This window comes from Diceros bicornis, chromosome X (genome assembly GCF_020826845.1).
Source record: "Diceros bicornis minor isolate mBicDic1 chromosome X, mDicBic1.mat.cur, whole genome shotgun sequence".
NCBI lineage: Eukaryota > Metazoa > Chordata > Mammalia > Perissodactyla > Rhinocerotidae > Diceros > Diceros bicornis.
Window position 1 is genome coordinate 109,998,485 of NC_080781.1, and position 25,504 is coordinate 110,023,988.

At 44.2% G+C, this 25,504-nt stretch overlaps 2 protein-coding genes across 2 annotated transcripts in view; one reads left to right on the top strand and one right to left on the bottom strand.

The window, feature by feature from the left end:
* LOC131401366 (A-kinase anchor protein 17B-like) overlaps positions 1 to 8,259 on the bottom strand; it is a 143,127-nt gene extending 134,868 nt beyond the window's left edge. Inside the window, exon 1 of the mRNA XM_058536587.1 lies at positions 7,724 to 8,259. The gene's annotated coding sequence lies outside the window, so the exon portion shown is untranslated. The remainder of the gene's footprint in view (positions 1 to 7,723) is intronic.
* SLC25A43 (solute carrier family 25 member 43) overlaps positions 1 to 24,740 on the top strand; it is a 37,812-nt gene extending 13,072 nt beyond the window's left edge. Inside the window, exons 4-5 of the mRNA XM_058536590.1 lie at positions 22,014 to 22,148; positions 22,861 to 24,740. Coding sequence (XP_058392573.1) covers positions 22,014 to 22,148; positions 22,861 to 23,061 — 336 coding nt within the window. The 3' untranslated portion in view covers positions 23,062 to 24,740. The remainder of the gene's footprint in view (positions 1 to 22,013; positions 22,149 to 22,860) is intronic.
* The last annotated feature ends 764 nt before the right edge of the window (positions 24,741 to 25,504 follow it).

The window sequence follows — 25,504 nt, forward strand, 5'->3', positions numbered from 1 at the left end:
ATTCACTTATAGAGTTCTTTAAATACTTTTTTGTTATAATTTTTACACTTAACACTTTAATATACTTAGAATTTACTGGAGTATGATGTGAGGTAATAATCTAATTTTTTCAAAAAAATAGTTTACCAATTGTTGAAGCATCACTGTTGGAATAATCTTGTTTTCCACCCTACTTTGTGATGCGACTTTTACCACCTCCTAGATGTTCACATGCTCTAGGGTCTGTCTCGGAGCTCTGTATTCTGCTCCGTTATCTGTCCATCTGTTCTTGTGCCAGGACCACACTATTTCAATTCCTGTGGCTTGATAGTACCTTTTCGTATATGGCAGGGCATCTCCCTCCTCATTCCTCTTCTTTGCAACATTTCCTTGAGTATTCTCAGTCATTTGTTCTTCCTGATGAACTTGAGCATTACCTTGTGATTATGATTAGAATTATGTATATAATTATATTAAACCTATAAACTTGGAATAATCTATGTAAAATATTCTGTCTTTTATTCGGGAATACAGTATATCTCACCTTTAGTTTCAGTCTTCTTGAAGAAGAACCATATGAAATTGCCAACATTCTATGTATGTCCTTTTGACATACTCAAACAGCAATTTCATGTGGTTCAACCCTTAGAACAGTTGATTTCTTTGTATGGCAATTATGCTTTTTCTAAAAATTATATCTTCTTTAAAAAAAAGTCAGGGAGAGGTTGAGTGGGAAGGAGGTATGATATACTACAAGCTTTTTATTCAGTTTTTGTGTGTGTGTGTGAGGAAGACTAGCCCTGAGCTAACATCCGATGCCAATCCTCCTCTTTTTGCCAAGGAAGATTGGCCCTGGGCTAAAATCCGTGCCCATCTTCCTCTACTTTATATGGAACACCACCACAGCATGGCTTGACAAGCCGTGCGTCCGTCCGCGTCCCGGATCTGAACCCGAGAACCCTGGGCCACCACAGCGGAGCACACGAACTTAACCACTACGCCACTGGCCAGCCCTTTTATTCATTTTTTAAAATCTGGGGCCTAAGAATTTCTCTTACTGTCAGGAGTGAGAAGAGGCTCTCGCTGTTGATCATCAGATGATGGATGAAACAAAGGCTACTTAGATCACTGGCTTCCATGCTTTGAGGATCAGTTTTTGAAATAGAGCCAGAGGCATCTCTCCAGCACTTTCTGGCACCTCTTATAATTTAGTGTTCCTTATGCGTAGTTCAAGGTTTGGTGAGCTCAGCTTCCTCCCCATACCAGGCCTGCCCAAAACCGGGGCCTTGAACCTGGGGGTTGAGGTAGTCAGTAAAATAAGGGTAAGATTCTGGGACGAATTCTGATGTGTGAGTTTCATCATGCAATTGGGTTTCACACCAAGGAATTCTCCAACACCAGCTGGGTGTCCTACAATTTAACTCAATTCTGACACTATCTATGGGGAGATAGTATCAGATTCCACAGGTTAAGGGCTCAGTCCCACAAGACTGCCCCCCACTTCAGGTGCCAATTGAAAAGTCCAAGTTGTTACCTGTGCTTCTGACCAACTGGCTATAAATCAGAGGTTCCCACAACCGCCTCCTCAGGTTCGATTAATTTGCTAGAGCAGCTCACAGAACTCAGGAAATCAGTTTACTCACTAGATTACCAGTTTATTAGAAAGAATATTAAAGGATATGAATCAACAGCCAGGTGAAGAGATACATAGGGCGAGGTCCTGAACAAAGGAACTTCTGCCCCATGGAGTTTGGGACCTGGCGTTGTGGCACATGGATGCGTTCTGGTTCACCAACCTGGAAGCTGTTCAAACCCGGCACTTTTGGGTCTTTATAGAGGCTTCCTTACATAGGCATGATTGATTAAATCATTGGCCGCTGGGGATGGGTTCAACCTCCAGCCCATCTCCCCTCCCAGGAGGCCAGGAAGGCGGGAGTGAAAGTTCCAGCCCTCTAATCACGTGGTTGGTTCCCCTGGCAACCAGCCCCATCCTTAAGTGCTTTCCAAAAGTCATCGCATTAACATAAACTCAGGTGTGGTTGAAAGGGGCTTGTTATGAATATCAAGACACCTTTATCACTCTTATCACTTAGGAAATTCCAAGGGTTTTCCTTGCCAGAAATGAGGACGAAGACCAAATATATATTTCTCATTATAAATCACAGTATCACAAAGGGTTTCAGATGAAATTCAGTGACATCTAAATGTGGGGTTGGGGGTTTTAGTCCTCTCCATAAACTTTTAGCTTTCCTTTCTCCACTTAAGAGCTAGAACAATGACCTCTTCAGAGGGAATCTAGCCACCGCTACCTTCTACTCTAGAATATATACTTACCACAACAATCTACTATAAACTGGGGTAAGATACACTAGAAGTAGATATTTAGGGGTAAACTTAATAATCTTTTCCCTTGTATGGAAACCTTCTGGATCATGCATACACAGAGCTTCAATAAGAAGCTTTAAAATAAATGCAAAGTCATGATGGTTGTAAAAGAAAATCCAAAGAGGTAATTGTGTGGTTTTCATAAAATATGATCAGCATCCAGTTATGAATAACATCATAAATATCATCCAGAGGTATAGGAAGTAAATTCTTAGGGTTGCCATCAAAGTATTATTTTATAGCGGTTAATAAACATAACACCTTGTCCACCCTGTTTTAAAAAAAAAATGAACCCCCAACACAGAACCACAGGCTGCTTTTAAATGCAAACATGCATTGCTCTCTCTGGCCTTTAGATGTCGCTGCAGTAAATGGAGCGTATCTGAGCTCTATCTGAGGGTATTAGAGCTTTGCAGCTAGCGATCTCTGTCCAGTTAACGACCTGCTAATCCTTGCTGGAAATACATCTTCGATTTGGAGGACAAGGACCCTAGAAACAACAGGCTAACCCTAAATTCTGTTGTAGTTGTTTTTTCCTACAAAGCACACAATCCAAATTCTTTGCAAAGAGAATCCTAACAACAGTCACCCCCCATGGGAGCAGACAGGGTTTGCCGGCAGAATTTATAATGAGGGAGCTTTGCAGGGCAGCCAGGCTGCTCTGACCTGAACACACTTAATGGTAACATTTGCATTCCGTTGACTTTCCTCAGTGCACTGCCTGTCAGGAAGCAAATGGACGTCGGGTGTCTATTAGATAACCAGCTGGACAGGGAATTTTCTCAACCCCCACACTGACTGGCCACTTTGTCTGAATGTCTCGTTCTCCTAATATGCTTTTATCCAGACCCATACACACATACAATCTGCCCATTTAATGCCACATCGGGTTAGAACTCTCCTGAACATTAATGATAATAATCAGAAGTCTTGTTTAACCAGCTGAGCCCTTCCTTCACCATGCTTACACTCATTTTATTCCTTTCTCTTTTTCTTGCCCTGGCTCCTGGCTGGCATGCTAGAGAATGGAGAGGTAAATAAATTATGCACGTGCATGTTTTGATGGAAAGGTTTCTGGTGGGAAGGGGTGTGGGTCGGCTGTCTGCACAAATGGAATGAGGTGCCCCCCACCTGGTGTGCTTTCATGGACCCCCAGGACCACCCTGCCTGAAATCCCCTTCACGACACTTCAGTGCATTTTAGCTCAAGCTCTTCCAGGTACCACCTGGCCTTTTCACCTTTGTATCTATCTCCCACACCTGGCCCAGAGCCTGGGCCTAAAGAAGCTGGCAGCACTGAGTGTATTGAGAGAACAGGTAGGAAGGGTAAAATATTGATGGAGATTAATTTGTCTGATTCATCCGTGGGCCCCTAAGAAGGACTAGGGAGTCCTGAGCAAATGGATCTCTGGACAGGTGCGTGTGGAACAGAGAGGGAGCTAAGATGCCCTGAAAATCCAGGGAGCAGCTGAGAAGGTGGGAGCCTTGGAACCTGGTGGGCCTTCTGAGAGGATCAGGAGGGAGGCACCAGGCATAAGCCTGGCACCCCCACAGCTCTGCCTGACACCCTCCTCTCTTGCGCATATTAGTTGTCTCCATTTCAGCAAACATAAAACCAAGTGTCAGTCTGTTGCTTTATACCCCAGAGGACTTTGACCCCATCAAGGCTCACAAGGCAAGCAGGATCCAGCCAGGTCAGCATTTGAACTGAAAGCGCAGAAGATGAAGGACAAAGGTGTATCCAAGGGCCACAGCTGACTGAGCAGAATACACATGGTCGGTCCGTAAGGGAAGAGAGGCCCCAGCCTGTTCAAACAGAGGTGCTGAACACCTCGGGCTGCCTTTGCTGAACTAGACACTTGCTTCATCCCTTTCCCCCCAGAGCCCCCCTCCCCTCTTGAGGTTTCTCCTGCTCAAATCCACATCTTCAGCCCTGACCCACATTTCCCAAGCCCTGGTCCCACATTTCTCACTGCCTGCTGGACATTACCATTTGGCTGTCCCCTCTCCACTGTCACCTCTAACTTAATGTGTATCAACCTGACTTCTCCTTCCGCTGAAACTTTCTTCCCAGAGCTTTCCATTTCAATGCCATCAGTCCCCCAGTTACCCAGGCTGGAAATCCGGAAGTTGGCTTTGACTCTTCCTCTTCCCCCTCCTCCAGTCAACCTTGAGCCAGTTGGTTATTCATTCCTAAGACCCCCACATTGGTCTTTCTTTTTGTCATTGTCCCTGCCCTAATCTGGGACCTTATCAGCTCAGACCTAGGCTATTATAGCAATAATCCTCAACTGGTCTCCAGAATCCACTAAAAATGACCATCAGCCTCCAGCACTAATGTACCAGTCACTGTGCTAAGGGCTTTGTGCTCCTTATCTCATCTAATCCTTACAGCAGCCCTAAGAGGTGGGTACTGTTCCCATCAAGCCCATTTTACAGATGAGAAAACCAAGGCACCAAAAGATTCTGTAGCCTGCCCAAGTTCACTCATGCAGGAACTAAGCTGAGATTTAAAACCAGGTAGCTTATCTCCAGGGTCAATATTCATTTCAGTTCCCTCCAGTCCAGCTTATGGGCTTCTGCCAGACTAATTTTCTTCAAGTCTGCTGGTGTTGTGTTCTTTATTGCCCTTAGAGAATAAAGCTGACCCTCTTGGCCTGGCATGCTGCCCTTACCGACTTTGCTGCTCTTGTTGCACAGAGACCCTCTATATCAGAAGTTGCGAAATCAGATGCCAGTAGGAACTTGGAAGTAACACGAAAAAGAGAAAGTAGGGAAACCCAGATAACATACACTAACCCCCTAAAGAATACGCTTTCAACTGCATTCTGAGCCACCGTGGCTTTCAAAGCATTCTGGAGCGCTAACTGCACTGTGCTTACAAAATGTGATTAGCATCTAAATATGAATAGCAGCGACGCAGCGGAGGCTGTGGCAGTTCCTCTTCTGCAAAGGATGGATGCCATTTAGAAATGTGGGCCCAGTTTTCAAGGGAGCCTAAAATCCAGATTTTTATGTAAAATCTCCCAGTTTTTCAAAATCGGCAAATAAAAATTGTTAAATCCTGCCTGGACTGAACAAAACACACCTTTTTTTGACCTCTGCTCTATTCAAGCCTCCAATTCAATCAAAATGATCTTAATCCCCCGCCCCCATCCCCCTAAAGAGTAAGTGTATTTCGCATTCCAGTCACCTCCACCTGGAGTGTCTATCTCCATCTCCTTAAAGGCTCAACCGAGATTTGCCTCAGTGGTGGCTGTCTCTTCTGACCGACAATAGCACATATCTGCTGCTTTTATTTGATAAATTGTTGGCTTTTCCCACCCCTAAAACAGCTAACGTTATCTTAATGGATAAAGGCAGGTGTTTCACCTTGTAGAACCACAATGGGGGGTGTTCTAGACCACTTTGGAGAGGATTCGGGGGCAGGAGAATCCATATTAACTAACAATGTTCTCCGTCAATTATTGCAGATGCGCTGTTTTCACTGTTACCCCCACCCCATGCCCAAGGGCATAGTTATTTTTTTCCAAGAGCTTTATGGGTGAATAACTCCTTTTAAATGATGCTGTTAGCCTATATGTGCCCTCTGATCCAGCCAGTTTATTTTCCATAGCATTTCTCTACATGTCCCACCTTCTCCCATCTCTATACCCTTGCTCTGCATCTCCACCCCGTCAAAGCCACCTCCTGGAGTCTTCTCTCACTTCCTCAAGCAGAAGGAGTCTTCTTGTTCTGAATGCCCTTGGCTCACTCTCGCTGTAGCTCTCTTATGCCCATGTCACATGCTTCCTTGCGTCATAATCTTCTGTGTCCATTATTTCCTCTAGACTGCGCGCTCTCTGCCTTTGGGGTGTATGTATTACACATTCGTATATCCCCACAGCATGTAGCCTCATGTAGCAGGCACTTGATACTTGTTAAAAAATGAATGAAGTTCAGGGCTGCCTTATGAGATCTCACTGTGACTACAGACTTGAACCTTAGCCGCCAACGGGTGAGCTCCAAGTCTGTGCCTGTCCTTACCCATGTTGCAGGTAAGATCAGCCTGCTCTAAGGAAACCTCTGCTTGTCCCCTATCTACAACGGCCTCTAATCCTCGCTCTGATAACGTACTATCTTCCATCTCCTATCTTAACAGTTGGGTTCTGTGTATCTCAGTGCTAACAGCTGTTAACATTTCAAGATAAGTAAATATGCTGAAAGGATGAGTAAAACAGTCTTGACACCGTTTTTGGTGTGCACCCCCTCTTCATTGCAACCTCCCACCACTTTGGATGGTGCCTGGAAGTGCTTGACGAATCGTAGCGTCATAGAATTTGTATTTGTTAGTTTGTCAATTTCAGTAAATCTGACTGATGTAAATGAATGGATCTAAATCTGTGCTCTCCTTCGGTGGGAAGGCTTTTGTCAGGGGTCAGGATGGGGACAAAATATGTCAGGAGGAGGTAACAAAAGGAAAGCCTTCCCTGGAATTAAGAAATTGTAATAATATGATAATAATTACCATTTATTGGTCATTTAATATGGACAAGGCCATTTGTTTTCCCATTTCATCCTTTTTATAGACCCTATGAAGTAAGTACTGTTATTATTCCTGTTTTCTAGATGAGGAAATGAGGCACAAGTAACTTGCTCAACAGTCACATAGCTAGCCAGGGGTGGGGCTGGGATCAAACCCAGGTCTCTCTTTCTTCAGGCCCATGCTTTACGCTCCAGGAGTACTGGGGCGTGTTCCCAGGTGCTAGGTGATTGCTTAATTTTTTTTTTTCAGTTCCCTTGCCCCAGGTGTGGGAGTAGACGATGAGGGAGAGGGAGTCGGAACCTTGAGAATTGGGAGCTCACAGTCTCAGTGCAAGAGCAGTTGAAAAAAACAATAGTGTGCAAGCTCAGAAACAGGCAAGAGCCCAGCTTTGGCTGGGGAAAAAAATCTCTGGAAAACGAGGCTGTCCCGGGGCTCGCTTTAGTCCCTGGCAGCCTGACAATGGAAGACTTGAAGCCAGCCGATTGGAATGAGGAGCATAGATCATTCGGCAGCCACAGACCTTTGGCCAGCAATAAGCTGACCACAACCTGACCACTGCTGCTCAGAGAGATGGGGAAGAAAGCCCTGCTGGCTCTCTGAGCCCCTGGGAGAGCAGCCACAAAGCCTCAGGAGAGGAAAGTCAATTGTCATCACCACACCTGCTAGGAAGTGCAAACAGAGTTTCAGCCTAGTTCAACATTTCTTGCTTGACACAGCCTCGATTCTCAGTAGGAACAGAGCTCTGTTTCCCAACAGAGCCAGCTTACCTGTCCTGAAGTCCAAACACTGCTGGCTTCTAAGCTCTCAGGGTAGCAGGAGAGGAAGGGAACATTACCTTTACTTTGTTGCATTGTCAACTCGCTGCTTTCTGTCGTCTTTGGGGTCTCCCCTTGGGGACTAACTTCTGCCTAAGTCAGTAGCATTGCCTTGGCAGTCTGAGAAAAAAGGACGCTTTTCAGATCCAGGTAGCTGGACATCCCTTAGGTGACGAGGCTTTGTCTGAGCATCATTGTTGAGGTGTGGGGACAGAAAACTCTCCCCTTTGTTTTTTCAAAGGTATAAAGTGCCCTAAATACTTCAGGGATTCCAGTTGTTGATCATGGAAATGAGACTGTCGCTAGAGGGGAGGCGAAGAGGGAGGAGGGAGGAGCCTTCCTAATTCCACTCCTTGTAAGATTGCTCTGCCCTTTTTCTCCTGACCTGAGCTGGCTTACTCCTTCGCAGAGATCAAGTCTGGGAATCAAAATGGCCACCCTGTGCTAAGCAGGCTTCTGAGCTCCAGCTAAACAGTAACAGCAGCTAAGAGAGGAGCTCCCTGCTCCCCACGCCCACCACACCTCCAGAGTGGGGGTGAAGAGAGAGGTAGGGGAAAGGGAAAGAAAGGTTCCAGAAAAGGCCTGCTGTCAGCCAGCAAAGTCACCTGCAGCTCCTGCTGTCCGGAGGAGGTGAAGACTGGGGTCTCCACACCCCTCCGCTGGCCTCCAGCTGGCTTTAGAAACACAGCACCAATTTTCACCTCCTTTTTCCCACATAACTGTGGCGTGTTTGTTTTTGACAACTGCGTTCATCTTAAAGCTTTAATGGGCAGACTAGCTTAGCGGTCAGGAGTGTGGGCTTTGGGCACCAGCCCTGCCCCTTAAGAGTGCATGAACTTGAGTGAGCCGTGGGGCCTCTGTGAGCCTCGTCTTCCTCATCTGTAAAACATGGGGACAAGCATAGCGCCTAGCTCATATACCTGTATAGAAAATTGAATTGGGTTAATGCAGTTGCAGAGCTGGGCACATGATAAATACTCCATAAAGGCGAGGTGCTATTTTTATTGTTCTTGAAGCATCTCTTCAGAATCTATGCATGGCATTGAAGGCCTGATTAGAACTATAAAAGCCAGTCCAGGTGTGTTTCTGTGTTTCCTATGATTGCTGTAAACATACAAATGAGCTAGCATCACAAAACCTCAAAAGACCCTCGATCTCTATAGATAATGGTGAGCAGGGATGGTAGGAGAGTTAATTATTCATTTGTTGGGTTAGTTTAACAAGCATTTACCTAGAGGCCACCATATACAAGGACTGCATATATATCTGTATATTCCCAGCCTTCTGAAAACTGTCATCTTACGAATCTTTTTCCTCGCCCTTCCTACGCAATCTCACTCCCGATCAAGGTGACGCTAAAAGTTGGCTCCTCCAGCTGCTGCTGCTCTGCATGTACTCCCATGGCCCCGGTGGCCTCGGCAGCTCTGCTCACTTGCATCTCAATTGCTTTTTCTAGTCTGGCCCGGCTGCACTTTCGTTTCCCCACCCCCAATGGGCACACAGGAACTGACTGTTTTTCTTCTCTCTTTCCAAGCAGAATACTAACCTGCTGTCCGTGTGCTCGCTTCCCCCACCATTACCTTAGCAGGCTTTCTGAGCAGCTAGTCGGTCCTCTGGCCAGCTGCCGAAATGTGAGGCTTGCACTGCAGCCGGGATGGAGGGTAGTTTGTAGGCGTGCCATGCTGGGGGCAGCTGCCTACACCCACTTGTGCCAAGATCCCCACTGCAGAGCCAGGGTGCTTCCCAGCTGTATGAGGACAGCTCTTGGGGACCTGGTTCTGCCAAGAGAAACTTGGGCCATGGGGTTCACATAAGGACATAACGTAAAGTAAAGAGACATAAAGATCCTTTTACTCCAGTACCATTGGCTTTTTTTGTTTGATCATTGGGGATTTGCCAAAAGACAAAAGCCTTGTACCACAACTGCCGTCCACACATATATGTCCTCAGATGGTTTGGGAATTGGACAGCTTAGTCTCCAGGTTGTGTCCTATATAGTCTATAGAAGATAAAAGTCATTTCCAAACAACAAGCAAAAGGTTCTGAGCTCTTGTTCGCTCCAGCTAACAGACTCTTTTATTTCCTTTTCTTTCTTTTGTCTCTCCTTTTAAATCCCCTTTTTTAAAATAGACTTTATTTTTTAGAGCAGTTTTAGGTTCACAGTAGTATTGAGCAGAAATTACAGAGATTTCCCATACACTCCCTGCCCCCACACATGCACAACCTCCCCCATTATCAACATCCCCACCAGAGTGGCACATTTGTTACAATTGGTGAACTACATTGACACAACATAATCACCCACAGTCCATAGTTTACATTAGGGTTCACTCTTGGTGTTGTACAGTCTACAGGTTTGGACAAATGGATAATGACATGTATCTGTCATTATAGTGTCATGCAGAGTATTTTCACTGCCCTAAGAATCCTCTGTGCTCCACCTATTCATCCCTTCCCCAGACCCCCAACTTCTGGCAACCACTGATCTTTTTACTGTCTCCATAGTTTTGCCTTTTCCAGAATGTCATATAGTTGGAATCATACAGTATGTAGCCTTTCAGATTGGCTTCTTTCACTTAATAATATGCATTTAAAAGATTCTTCCATGTCTTCTCATGGCTTGATAGCTCATTTCTTTTTAGCACTAAATAATACTCCATTGTCTGGATGTACCAGTTTATTTCCATTCACCTACTAAAGGACATCTTCGTTGCTTCCAAGTTTTGGCAATTATGAATAAAGCTGCTGTAAACATCTGTGTGCAGGTTTTTGTGTGGACATAAGTTCTCAACTCCTTTGGGTAAATACCAGCAAGCAGAGTTGCTAGATCATATGGTAAGAGTACATCTAGTTTTGTAAGAAACTGCTAAACTCTCTTCCAACATGGCTGTACAATTTGCCTTCCCACCAGCAATGGGTAAGAGTTCCTGTTGTGGGCTGGCCCCGTGGCTTAGCGGTTAAGTGCGTGCGCTCCGCTGCTGGCGGCCCGGGTTCGGATCCCGGGCTTGCACCAACACACTGCTTCTCCGGCCATGCTGAGGCCGCGTCCCGCATACAGCAACTAGAAGGATGTGCAGCTATGACATACAACTATCTACTGGGGCTTTGGGGGAAAAAATAAATAAATAAAATTATAATAAAAAAAAGAATTTAGAAAATCCTCTTTAAAAAAAAAAAAAAAAGAGTTCCTGTTGCTCCACATCCTCATCAGCATTTGGTGTTGTCAGTGTTCTGGACTTTAGCCATTCTAATAGGTGTGTGACGGTATCTCATTGTTACTTTAGTTTGCATGTCCCAGATAACATGTGATGTGGAGCATCTTTTCATATGCTTATCTGCCATCTGTCTATCTTCTTTGGTGAGGTGTCAATGTCTTTGGCCCATTTTGTAATCAGGTTGGTGTGTTTTCTTATTGTTGAGTTTTAAGAGTTCTTTGTATATTTTGGATAACAGTCAGATGTGTCTTTAGCAAACATTTTCTCCCAGTCTATGGCTTGTCTTCTCGTTTTCTTGATTAATGCTCTTTTTAAATTAAATATTCTACTTTTGCATAGATAACACATGCACATGATACAACATCCAAAAGGTTCAAAGAGTATATACATTGAAAAATAAGTGTTGGGGGCTGGCCCCATGGCTCAGCAGTTAAGTGCGCACGCTCCACTACTGGTGGCCCGGGTTCAGATCCCGGGTGCACACCAATGTACCGCTTGTCCAGCCATGCTGAGGCGGCGTCCCACATACAGCAACCAGAAGGATGTACAACTTGGGCCGGCCCCATGGCTTAGCAGTTAAGCGCACGCGCTCTGCTGCTGGCGGCCCGGGTTCGGATACCGGGCGCGCACCAACGCACCGTTTCTCCGGCCATGCTGAGGCCGCATCCCACATACGGCAACTAGAAGGATGTGCAGCTATGACACACAACTATCTACTGGGGCTTTGGGGGGAAAAAATAAAAATAAAAAAATAATAAAGAAGTATGTACAACTATGACATACAACTACCTACTGGGGGTTTTGGGGAGAAAAAGGGAAAAAAAGGAGGAGGATTGGCAATAGATGTTAGCTCAGGGCTGGTCTTCCTCAGCAAAAAGAGGAGGATTGGCATGGATGTTAGCTCAGGGCTGATCTTCCTCACGAAAAAAAAAAAAGAAAGAAAGAAAAAGAAAAGAAAAGTAAGTCTGCCCCAACCTTTGTCCCTTGGCCTCCCAGTTCTGTACAGAGATAACACTGTTGTTTCCAGTTTCTCACCTGTATCTTTCCAAAGATGGTCTATGCAAAGATACACATAAACATGTGCATTTGTGTTCTTTTTGTTTTTAGATAATCAACATATACTACATATACTCTTAGCACCATTTTTTTCACCTAAAAATGTATCTTGGAGATGGCACCATATCAGTCCAGATGGAGCTGCCATGTATTTTTAAATGCTGACATAGTATTCCATAGTATGATGTATGATTTCTTTAACTAGCCCCCTATTGATAGACATTTAGATTATTTCCAATTGTCTGCTGTTACTAATAATGCTGCAATAAAAATCCTTAGAACATACATCGTTTCCTACATGGGGAAATATATCTATAGCATAAATTCCTAGAAGTAGGATTGCTTTGGCCAAAGGGTATATGAGTTTTACATCTTTATACATATTGTTTAATTATTTCAGTCCTCATGCAAAGAATGAACAGCCTACAGTGTTGCCACTGTTGGAAGGTCTGTGTGGAGTTTATCGTAGAAACAATCAAGTGCTTTGCTTTGAGGTATTTCTCTTTCATTTTCACCTCCTGCAAATTTATTCCTTCTTTCCTTCAGTACGTATTAAGCACATACTGTGTGCCAGGCATGTTGGTAGGCTTTCGGGTAAAACCACAAAGAAGACAGACATAGTCACTGCCCTCATGGTATTTACAGTCCGGGAGGTGGGGTGTGTCAGGGAGAGCACACGTAATTATACATTAAATCATTACAAACTGTGTCACATGCCATGAAGGAGAAGTACAGGGTGACCGAAAGTGTTTACTAGGCTCCTGACTTAGTCTAGGGATCTGAGAAGACTTCGTGAGGGAGTGATGTTTATTCTGATCGCTAAGAGAGACTTAGCTGGGCAGGTTTGAAGTCCTGGAGGCAGGAAGGAGCATGGAGTAGGACCAGCAGCCTGGATTATGGGAGCAAGAAAGAGCCTTCAAGGTCGTTTAGTTCCAATCTCCTCACTTGACATGCGAGGCAACTAAGGTTCAGAGGACTGAAGAACTTGGTCAAGGTTATACAGATAGTGGCAGAGCCAGGACGAGGATGTGGCTTCTGTGATTTTTTTCAGATGATGCCATGCTACAAAATGCCCATCCTGGGAGCTCAACAGCTACGGCACAGTTGCCTGGGTTTGTGTGGAGGGAGGATTTGAGTTCAGGTCCTTGTGACTAGCAGCCTGACATGTTTTGTTTCTCTTTACTAGTAAGATACAGTTTGGGCAAATGGTAGTCTAGCATCCCACTCTAGTGGGTTGGTTTAGTCTTCAGCATACTAGTCTCTTCTCCAAGTTTAGATAATAAATAATAATGATATTAATAATGGTGGTTACTTATATAGTGCTTGCTATGTGTCAAATGCTGTTCTAAGCACTTTACATGTATTTCATTTAATCTTGACAACAATCCTATAAGGTAGGTATTATTATTGCCCCAGATTACAGATGAAGACATTGAGGCTCAGAAAGGTCAAGGCATTTGCCCAAGGTCACAGAGCCAGTGAGAGACAGAGTGGGGACTCAGTCCAAGCAGTCTGCCTTCAGGATCCATGTGCTTTCCCCAGGCACTCTCAGTGGCAGCATCAGGGTGGTGGACTCAGGTCTGAGCCCTGAGCTGTCTTGTGCTGTGGAGGGCCTTCAGCAGTGATCCTCAACCCTGCCTGCACACAGAACCACCTGAGGAGCTTGCCAAAAATGCTGATATCCAGACCTCACCCTAGGTCAGTTCCATCACAATCTCTAGGGGTAGATCCCAATGACTGATGGTTTTGAAAAGCTCCCCTGGTTAGTCTAACATGCAGCTAAGGGTTGAGGAGCACTGGTATATAGCCTTACCATTCCTTCTTCCTTTGGGGGTACCTTAGTTCAAGCTGCTATAACAGAATACCACAGACTGAGTGGCTTAAGCAATAAACACTTATTTCTCATAGTTCTGGAGGCTGGAAAGTCCAAGATCAAGGTGCCAGCAGATTCAGTGTCTGTGAGAACCTACTTCCTGGTTTTCAGATGGCCACCTTCTGGCTGTATCCTCACATGGTGGAGTGAGAGAGATCATCTCTCGTGTGTTCTGTCATTCTAAGAGTACTAAACCCATTCATGAGGGCTCCACCATCATGACTTAATCACCTCCCAAAGGCCCACCTCCAAATACCATACACTGGGAGTTAGGGCTTCAGCATGAATTTTAGGGGCTCACAAACATTCAGTCCATAGCAGGGGCCTATACGTGCTTGCCTTTGTGTTCTGGATATCTGTTTAGTATGACACTTGGAGAGGCATTTATTCATACCACACCATGAGCACATCTTCGCATAAAGAATTTATTCAGTGTACATGCTGTGGCAGCCACATTCAATGATGATGTGTGGTAACAAGTTTGTCGAGGGCTAAGATAGTATTATTAGTCCTGGGCATCAGGAGACAGTGTAGCTTAGTGGGGTAGAGCTTGATTCTGAGTCAAACAGACCCAGGTTCAAGTTGATGCTTTGTCTCTTATGTTCTGTGATTTTGGAGATTTTTTTGGAGTCCTTTCGCAGACTCCACTTTGTGACCTATAAAATAGGGCTAATAAGATAATACAGATCTTCCTAGATTTACAACGAGGTTATGTCCCAATAAACTCATCCTAAGTTGAAAATATCATAAGTTGAAAATGCATTTAACTAACTTATCGAACATCATAGCTTAGCCTAGCCTACCTTTTTTTTTTTTTTTAAAGATTTTATTTATTTTTTTCTCCCCAAAGCCCCAGTAGATAGTTGTATGTCATAGCTGCACATCCTTTTAGTTGCTGTATGTGGGACTCGGCCTCAGGATGGACGGAGAAGTGGTGCCTCGGTGCGCGCCCGGGATCCGAACCCGGGCCACCAGCATCGGAGCACGCGCACTTAACCACCAAGCCACGGGGCCAGCCCAGCCTAGCCTACCTTAAACATGCTCAGAACACTTACATTAGCCTACAGCTGGGCAAAATCATCTAACGCAAAGCCTATTTTATAATGAAGTGTTGAATATCTCATGTAATTTATTGAATACTGTACCGAAAGTGAACAACAGAATGGTTGTGTGGGTACAGAATGGTTGTCAGTGTGTCTATTGGTCATTTACCCTTGTGACCACGGGGCTGACTGGGAGCTGTGCTCGCTGCCACTGCCCAGCATCACGAGAGAGTATTGTACACACATCGCTAGCCCGGGAAAAGAGCAAAATTCAAAACTCGAAGTACAGTTTCCACTGAATGCATATCACTTTCACACCATCATCAAGTCAAAAAATCGTTAAGTCAAAACATTGTGAGTCAGGGACTGTGTGTACTATCTATTTCATGAGGCTTTTGTGAGGATTAAATGAGATGTTATATGTAAAGTACTCAGTGTAATGCCTGACACCTAGGACTCAGTAAATATTGGCCATTTTTTCACTTCATGACCATCCATGTGGCTTATTTGAGCCTGGTCACAAGTAAACAGTTGTATTTGGGAAAAGCTACTAGTGACACTGATACTGAGGGGAATTTTGTTTGACATTGAATGAGTGCCTTCTGTGTGCAGTGAAGGGTGTTAGACCCTGAAGAGCTAGAACAGTGAGGAAAGCCTAGTGCCCGTCCCATCAGCTTGCCGGCTGCCAGCCCAGATAGTGCCCCCAGGTAACTCACACCAGATAGACTGTGCCTAGCAGAGGTCTAAACAAATAGCTAAGGGAGCGCAAGACAGGGAAAGAACCTCGATTCAAACAAAGAAGCCATAAAATAGTTATAAGGCAATCAAGGAAATGTGAACACTGACTGGATATGTGATGATATTAAGGAATTATAAATTTTTAGGTGTGATAATGGTATTATATATATTTTATGTTTTTATATATATAATATATTTTATATTTTAGAAGAGAAGCCATTATATTTTAGAAACATAATTAAATACTTACTGTTGAATTGAAGTGATGTGGGGCCAGAGATGAAGAAAGATTGGCCATGCATTGCTCATTGTTGAAGCTGGGTGACGGAAATTTGTGATCGTTTTACTATACTGTCTGCTTTTGTATATGTTTGAAATTTTCCACAATAAGAAGATTTTTAAAAAGAGAGAGTGATGTAAATTTTAAGAAAAGAGGGGAAAAAGGAAAGGAGAGAGAGAAAGAAGGGAAGAGGGAGCAAGGCAACAGGCAGGTCCAATTAGGGAATCAAAAAAAGCTTCAAGATGAGGTGGTAGCTGACCTGGCCCTGGGTGACAAGGATTTTGGCCATCAGAAAGTACACATAGTGTTCAGGAAATAACAAGTGTGACTGGATGTCAGGTTCCTGGGGTGGGGTTAGGTATTAGTCAGAGTTCTCCAGAAAAAAAGAGCCCATAGGATGTGTATAGTCATCCCTCGGTATCCACGGGGGATTGGTTCCAGGACCCCCGCAGATACCAAAATCCACGGATGCTCAAGTCCCATATATAAAATGGCATAGTATTTATGTATAACCTATCCACATCCTCCTGTATACTTTAAATCATCTCTAGATTACTTATAATACTGAATACAGGGGCCGGCCCTGTGGCGTAGCGGTTAAGTGCGTGCGCTCCACTGCTGGTGGCCAGGGTTCGGATCCCGGGTGAGCACCGACACACTGCTTGTCAGGCCGTGCTATGGCAGCGTCCTATATACAGTAGAGGAGGATGGGCATGGATGTTAGCCCAGGGCCAATCTTCCTCAGCAAAAAGAGGACGATTGGCATATGTTAGCTCAGGGCTGATCTTCCTCACAAAAAAAAAATACTGAATAAAATGGAAATGCAATGTAAATAGTTGTTATACTATATTGTTTAGGGAAAGATGACAAGAAAAAAGAAGTCTGTACATGTTTATACAGACAGAAAAAGTCTGTCCATGTTCAGTACAGACACAACCATCACAAGACTTTAGATCCGTGGTTGGTTGAATCTGGGGATGCTGAACCTGCGGATATGGAGGGCCGACTGTACAAATGTAGAGAAAGAAAGAGGTTTGTTTTAACGAATTGGATCACACAATTATGGGGGCTGGCATGTCTGAAATCTGCAGCGTAGCCTGGCAGGCTGGAGATGTTGCAGTTCAAGTTGATGTTACAGTTCAAATCCACATGCTGACTACTGGCAGAATTCCCTCTTCCTCGGGGGACCTCCGTCTTTTTTCTCTTAAAGCCTTCAACTAATTGGATGAGGCCCACCCACATTGTGAAAGATAATTTGCTTTACTCAAAATCTAGTGATTTAATGTACAACCAAAATTTCACAATGTTATAAACTATTAAGGCATCAATTAAAATTTTTTTTTAAATAAATAACTAAGGGCCGGCCCCGTGGCTTAGCAGTTAAGTGCGCGCACTCCGCTACCGGCAGCCCAGGTTCGGATCCCAGGCGCGCACCAACGCACTGCTTCTCCTGCCATGCTGACGCCACGTCCCATATACAGCAACTAGAAGGCTGTGCAACTATGACATACAACTATCTACTGGGGCTTTGGGGGGAAAAAAAGGAGGAGGATTGGCAATAGATGTTAGCTTAGAGCCAATCTTCCTCAGCAAAATGAGGAGGATTAGCATGGATGTTAGCTCAGGGCTGATCTTCCTCACATAAATAAATAGATAGATAGATAGATAGATAGATAGATAGATAGATAGATAGATAGATAGATAAATCCTGGGGAGGTAATGTACAGCATGGTGACTATAGTTAATAATGCTGTACTGTATATTTGAAAGTTGCTAAGAGAATAAATCTTAAAAGTTCTCATCAGAAAAAAAAAATCTAGTGATTTAAATGTTAATCTCGTCTTAAAAAAACCATCACAGTAACATCTAGACTAATATTTGACCAAATATCTGGGTACTGTGGCCTAGCCAAGTTGACACATGAAATTAACCATCATGAGGTGATTAATGGGAAATAATACTGGAAAGAAAAGTGGATGCCAAATTGTAGAGGGTTTTGAGTTCTGTTAAGTTTTTCTTTTGAAAACTTTTCTTCTGGAAGTTTTTTAGAAAATTGGGAGTAGGTGAAGGTTTCTGAGCAAAGCAATGACAGCATCCAATGAATTTGGAGTGGTACCTGGCTACAATGTGGAGGATGGGTGGAAAGAACAGAAACTGGAGGTGAGGGGCTGGATAAGGAAACTGTGGTCCTCACTCAAGAGAGAGATGATGCAAGGTACTGGCAGTGGAACTGAAAAGTATCTGAAGCATAGAATACAATGCAGGAAGTAGTAAGAGATCAGACTGAGAAGTAGGCAGAGGCCAGGTCATGGAGGGCCTGGTAAGCCAGATGAAAGAGTCTGGACTTTATCCTGAGGGCAATGAAGAGTTAAAGTCAAGGGAGTAACCTGATCAGATCATTCTGACTGCTATGTGGGGAATAAGGGCAGGTAGACTGGCTAGACACAGTTGTTGTAGTGAAAGTGAAAGATGCTGGTGGCTTGGACTAGGATGATGATAGTGGAAAGAAAGAAAAGTGGACAGATTTGGGGCATGTTTGGAGGCACTGGAACTAGCTGGAGATAGATGAGATAATAGAAGGTGAGGGACAGAGAGAACTAAAGGGCGACTCAGGTTTTTGGCCTAAGCAAATAGGTCAATGGCAATGCCATTTACTGACATGAGAACAACTAGAGGACAGTCAGGGTTGGGGTGGAGTTCTGATTGGGATGTACACAGCTTGAGATGTTTATTAGACTTCCTAGTGGAGATGTCAAGTAGGGAGTTGGTTACACAATCCTGTGGCTCAGAGGAGAGATTGAGGCTGGAGATAGAAATTTGGAAATCATCAAGCAGAGGAGAACAGAAAAAAGGCCAGTGCAGTTGAAATGTAGCATGTGAGCAAGAGTGACACAAGGTGAAGTTGAAAAGGTGTGCAGGGGCAGATCACGTAGGGCCTGTAGCCTTCAAGTGGTGTGCTAGAGCCAGCTGTTTTGGCTCCTGTAACTCCAAGCTGGAGACTCAGCTTGTCCATTTCTTTTTTTTTTTTTTTTAAGATTTATTTATTTATTTTTCCCCCAAAGCCCCAGTAGATGGTTGTATGTCATAGCTGCACATCCTTCCAGTTGCTGTACGTGGGACTCAGCCTCAGCATGGCCGGAGAAGCAGTGCATCAGCGCGCGCCCAGGATCCGAACCCGGGCCGCCAGCAGCGGAGCGCGCGCACTTAACCACTAAGCCATGAGGCCGGCCCTCAGCTTGTCCATTTCATGTTCTGTTTCTTATACTCTGGTCTGTGCTTGGTTGTTACTGTGCCTCAAAGGGAAGGTCTAACCCACAAGTTTACCCTTCACCTTGATGGAGGACAAAAATCCCTTTTCCCACAGAGCTGAAATTCTAGTTGGGGGTAGGAGCAGACAAATAAAGAAAATAAATAATTATACCAAATATTAAAAGGCAATGAGTACTCTGAAGAAAATCAAGGCAGGGAAAAGATATAGGCCTGGCCAGAATCAGTGAAGCAGAGTAATGGAGACAGATGTTGGATGGCAATGAGTAGAGCAGTGAGTGGGAAGGGAGGAAGTGGAGTTGGCCAGAATAGACAGCTATTTCAGGAAGTGCAAATGAAAAGAGAAAGAGATTTCCATCAACAGGAGAATGGATAACCAAATTGTGGTACATCCATGCGGTGGAATACTACTCAGCAATGAAAAGGAAGAAACTATTGATGAACACCACAACATGGATGAATCTCAGAGACATCGTGCTGAGTGACAGAGGCAGTCTCAAAAGGTTACATGCTGTATGTTCCCATTTATATGACATTAGCAAAGGGCAAATCTATAGGGACAGAGAACAGATTAGTAGTTCCCCAGGGCGTGGGGTGGGAGAGGCTGTGACTACAAAGGAGCAGCACAGAATTCTGGGGGCTGATGGAGCAGTTCTGTATCCTGATTGTGGTGGTGGTCACACAGATCTATGTGTGTTAAAATTCCTAGAACTCCACACCAAAACAAGGTAATTTTACTATGTGTTAATTTGGGCAGTATCTGAAGTGCAAAGTTAAGATTGGAGGAAGGAGTTGTTTTTAAGACGAGAGGGACTTGAGTTTATTCACGTGCTAAGGGGGGAAGTCAGGTCTCTTGAGAAAGGTGCCCAAGAGGAGTTCAAAAGTGTGAGATCCAGGGCATTGGTGGGAAAAAAAGATGTTTATGCAAGGAAGCAAAAGTTGAGGCGCTGTATAATCTGTTTTCCCTATGAACTAGGAGGTGAGGTCACCCGCCTAAAGTGGACGAAATGAGTGTGGGGTGCAGGGCGTTGTGTGGGGTGCAGGGCGTTGAGGGGTGTGGGAGGGAAAAGCCAGCGTGAGGAATGAGAAAGGACGCTTTGAAGGCTTGCTTCACAGTATGAGGGTCTAGCCAAGGTTAGAGACCTCAAAGCTTCAGTGGTACCAATCTGCCCCTTTGTGGATTCATCTTCAGTGGCTTGAAGCAGAGAAGGGGTTTATGGGGGGGAAGGGGTATCAGCTGAAGGACAAGGGGCAAGGATTTTGAGAGTAGGAACAAAAAAAGGACCTGCGAGGATGAAAAAGGAGGCCTGCGAAGCCAGTAGGGAACTGGTGGCCTGGGAGATAAAGGAGAGGGCAAGTGACTAGAGGGGTTAATGATCTGAATGATTCTGACTAATAGGAATCAGGGAGTGGGGAGCTAGATGGATGAGGACACTGGTCCGAGCAGTTCTGAGGTGTAAGATTTCAGAAATGGATATGGAGGACTCATAAGTTAGGTAAGGAATGTGGTTGATATTTAGAATACTTTCTCCATGATAGTAATAGCAATGCTAGCTCATATTTACTGATCCTGGCTATGTGCCTGGCACTGCAGACTGCTTTACATGCCCACCCCGTTTAATTGTCACAACAGCCCCATGAAGCAGGTACTATTCCCATTTTCTAAATAAGGAGACTGAAGCTCAAGAAGGTTAGGTAAGCTGCCCAGGGTCAGACGGCCAGTAAGTGAAGCAGCCAGCCTAGACCCCGACTTGCCCGCCTCCAGAGTTTCTGCTCTTCTGACTGGTGTCCTATACTGCCTCTCCCACACGGAAAATCTGGGTTCCACTGCAACTAGACATTTCAGAAACAACCCAAAGTATGTGCATAACTTAATGTGAACTTGACACCATTTCTGAAAACCAGCTATGGGGGCTGGTTTTCTCATAGTGGACAAGTAGTGTTAATTTTCTATCTAGATAGTATATTGAAAGTCATTTAATCTGATCATAAAATTGTTTTTCTAAAGGGGAACAAAAGGACAAAAAAGTTACTTTCAGAGAGAAGGCATTTTGTGATTGGTCAGGATAGTTCTGGGGGTGGTGATAAAGTACATGGCGTGGCCAAAGAGGTGTAGAGGTGAGGATCACTGCAGTCAAGGTCCAGAAACTGTGTATGGGATGGGTTGTCTTTATAGATGCCCACATCCCCTGAGATGGTGGTGAATCTGGGAGACGGGGAGCCAACAGATGTCACAGTCTTCAGTGAATGTGGAAGAGTGGCCAGGAGGTCAGTAGATGAGAGCAGCGACAAAGAACATGGTTCAGTGACATGAGCCCCAGCTGAGAGCTTCTGGCATGAGAGGGAAGGAGTCAGAGTCTGGGAACAGCAAGAGGGAGCTAGAAGAATGCCACCATCACTCTGCTCCCCACCCTGGGACATCTGTGAAGTGGGGAAATGAGCAGCCCCCACTTGAGAGCTTCACAGAGAAGGGATCAGTTAAGACAGGGAAGCAAGAGGGCACTTTAAAAAGGGTAAGGACATGGGAGTGTGTTTATCATGTCCAGAGGGCATAGGTTGGAAAGCAAGCTAAGTGTGAAGTTGACTCTGTCCCAAATGGCTGCTTCCTTCTAAGCACAATAAACCACAAGTATGTGAACAGAGCATCATGACTTGACTGCTTATTAATATTCGTTCTAAGCCCATGGAACAAGAAGAGCCCTGTGGCAGCCATTCTTTGCCATCATCTTGGCCAGGACATTGCATCTGGAGTCCAGACTTGAGACCCTGGCTACTTTCACTAGAACATTTATTTCCTGGTGACTAAATCACCTCATCCCATCTTCTATTTCCTGCCAGGCTCAGAGCCCCTACCTTCCCCACTGTGGAGGAGTCGACGTCCATTTCTCAGGAGCAGTGGACTGCTTCCGGCAGATAGTGAAGGCCCAAGGGGTACTGGGGCTCTGGAATGGATTGACAGCCAACTTGCTGAAGGTGAGAGGAGTGGTCAGTCTCTACTGCTTCTCTGTGTCTCCCAATTCTACCCTGTTCCTTTGCCGCTCCCCCTACAGTTTGCATGGAAACGCCCCCTCCAGCACTGATGGTAGCACAAGGCCCATGACTTCAGGCTGGCAGTCAGCCCTGAAGAGAGGAGACCTTGTGCGGTGTTGGGCATCTGATACCGCATCCCAGAGGAGCTGAGCATTTAGTGTAGGGGTTCCTAACATGGGGGGTTCATGGACTCCTAAGGAGAATCTAACCCCTCATCCTAAAATCATATGGCAAAATGTGTATGTATGTGCATACATGCATCTTTCTGGGGAGAGGATCCATAGCTTTCATCATATTCCCAAAGAACTCCAGGACCAAAAACTAAGGTTAAGAACTCTGGACTAACCTTGCACTAGTTGACGCATGAATGATTCCAGTCAAGACAAGCATATGTTGACAGGCAGTGTGAGATTGTCTACATGCATATTAATCTAGACCCATGCTTCCCCGGGGCATGCCCTTCCATCACTCGGCCATGCTTCTCCCCTACTCACACTGTGCCAGCTTTCATTCTGCCATCTTCCCTGATTCCAAAAAGAATTCTGTTGTGTTGTCCGCAGACTTTGTCTCAGTTTACCCTGATCCAATTGATTGCAGACTCATTGACGTTTTCTTTTTAGGATTTTAACATGAGTTTCATTTTCTTTCTAAACAGATAGTTCCATATTTTGGAGTTATGTTTGGCACCTTTGAGTTCTGCAAGAGAATCTGTCTTTACCAAAATGGTTACATTATGTCTCCTCTGACCTATAAATTGACCCCAGGGGTGGATCAGAGTTTGAAGCCCCAGGAATTACGCGAATTAAAGAAGTTCTTCAAAACTGGTCGACTAAAGTCTAAAAAGCCAACTCTTTAAAACTGAATGGAACTAGAAGTGCACTGACTGAAGGTGTGTTGTAATCACAGATAAATGTAGCCTCATAATTGTGCACGTGTGGAGCGATGAGAAATGCTGCTCTTGGAAATGAGAAGATGCAGCTGTGCACCCCCTCTGAGCTCCAGACTGATGTCCCTGTGAACACCTGCACCATGGGAAGGTTTCCCAACGTGACCGTCTCATGATGGCATCCACCAGATTTTATAACAGATTTTATAGCACTAATGGAATGTGCAATTTACACTCTGAATGTAAACGTGCAATTTACACGGCACCAAAGAAAGGGCATTGCCATGACACCTCAAAGCAACATGCAGTTGAAGTGGCTGAGCAGATACCACGTCAGGAGCTCAGCCACAGGGTCACAGCTTACAGTAACCCACGTCAGCCTAGTTTCACTCAATTTGACCCAAGGCTTCCCAATACAGTTGTTCTAGAACTCATAATTTTTCCTGACTTCTGAGTGTACACACCACAATGTAAAGTATGCCTTATCAGAAACTAAATGAAAACATTTAACATTTAAAAGTTATCACTATCATTGTAGAACCGTCCTTCTTTATTTAAATTTGAAGCATCCCAGCCTTAGAATCTTGTGTTTCAGGAAGGCAGTATTTACCATGACTGCTTAATTATGCTCCGAAAGACCTTCCACTTGAAGTCGTGTACAGTTCAGGTGGCCTGAATTCTCTGCCTTTTTAACTTGCTTGCAAGCCTACCCTGAAAATAAATTATTTAGTCAACTTAAGTTATTCTCACCAGATATCCCGGTTGCCTACAAAGGATCAAATAGAACATTTAGCACACATACCAAAAAAAATGTAACTGAAAAACACTTCAGTCAGGCTAATCATCTCTACTAGATTTTTAAAAAATCAAATTGCAGATTGTTCCACCTTGGGGATTCTATGTCAAGTTTATATAACTATACTTTTGAGTAGTGCCTATCTATGCATTAAAAAAACAGTATCCAATATTAAGTTGTTAATTTATGTATATATATACACACACACACACACAGAAGCTTTCAATATGTTGAAAGTATTTTTCCCCATTAAATTTATTTTCCAAAGAAAAATGATGCATTAGTCATTTATCACTAATATGAGTTATAAAACTATGGTTAAATATATACTGGCCAAAATCTTTAAACTCGCAGAACCTCTCAGAGTTGAAATATACCAAAATCACTCATTTTTCCAACTGCTGTGGCAGACTGCGTTTTATGGGGAATAGCAGTTAATACCCATGTGAAAATCTCATCTGTGGCCCAATGTGTTTGTTAGAGTTTGGAGGGTGGCAAATTCTTTACCCAGAGTGAATATTTCATATTTGTTACTGTTTTCCTTGAGGTGAACAACTTTTTAAAAAGTTCTGAAATCTGAAAAAAAAAAAATTTATTTTTTTACTAAATCTAAATCCTAACTTCAGTTTACTTACATCATGTTAATATCTTCTGTGTATTCTTCCCCAACTATTATGAGATAGATAGCTAAGCTCTTGCTACTGCCACACACAGGAATGTTTTCTGAGCTGCAGTTTTTATTTTTTTCAATAAATTGAATGGGGGAAAGAATATGCCTCATTTTTCTAATTTCAGAACAACTCTTTAAAACTCTAGTTCTGTTCCTAAAATAAACTCCCAGCTATGTTCATTTTCTCAGAGGTAAGAAGGGTGTGTTCTGCTTTTCTACTTTATGGCTGGCAGTCTGCACCAAACTGGACTAAGTACTTTAGGAGAATTGTAATAAAGAAATGTGAGGCAATATTGACCCAGGAGTCACTTACAGTCTTAAGGAACAAAACATGCCTGCATACATGAAATGACTATAATTACAAAGCAAACACAAGCAAAGGCATGATAATGTGGTAAGAACTGTTCACAAGATTGCCAAGGGCCTCAATATATACTTACTGAATCAATGATTAAGGGGATCATCATAGTTGAGAAGGGCCAGAAATGAGCAGGGGGTTTTGGAGGTAATGAGTCTTGAACTACGTTTGGAAGGAAGTGAGAGGATGTTAGTTGGTCAAGAATAGGTTGGGGCCGGCCCCATGGCTTAGCGGTTAAGTGCGCGCTCCTCTGCTGGCGGCCCAGGTTCAGATCCCAGGCGCGCACCAACGCGCTGCTTCTCTGGCCGTGCTGAGGCTGCGTCCCACATACAGCAACTAGAAGGATGTGCAGCTGTGACATACAACTATCTACTGGGGCTTTGGGGGAAAAATAAATAAATTAAAATTAAAAAAAAAGAATAGGTTGGAGCATTGCAGGTGGAATGCAGGGCATGTGCAGTGTCACAGAGGTGGAAGCAAGCACAAGGTGTTTGGAATAGAGTTCATGCATTTATTCAACAACTGCTGGGCATGCTGGGCACTCTGGACACAGTGGGACATGAGGCAGATAAGGTCCTTGCCCTCATGG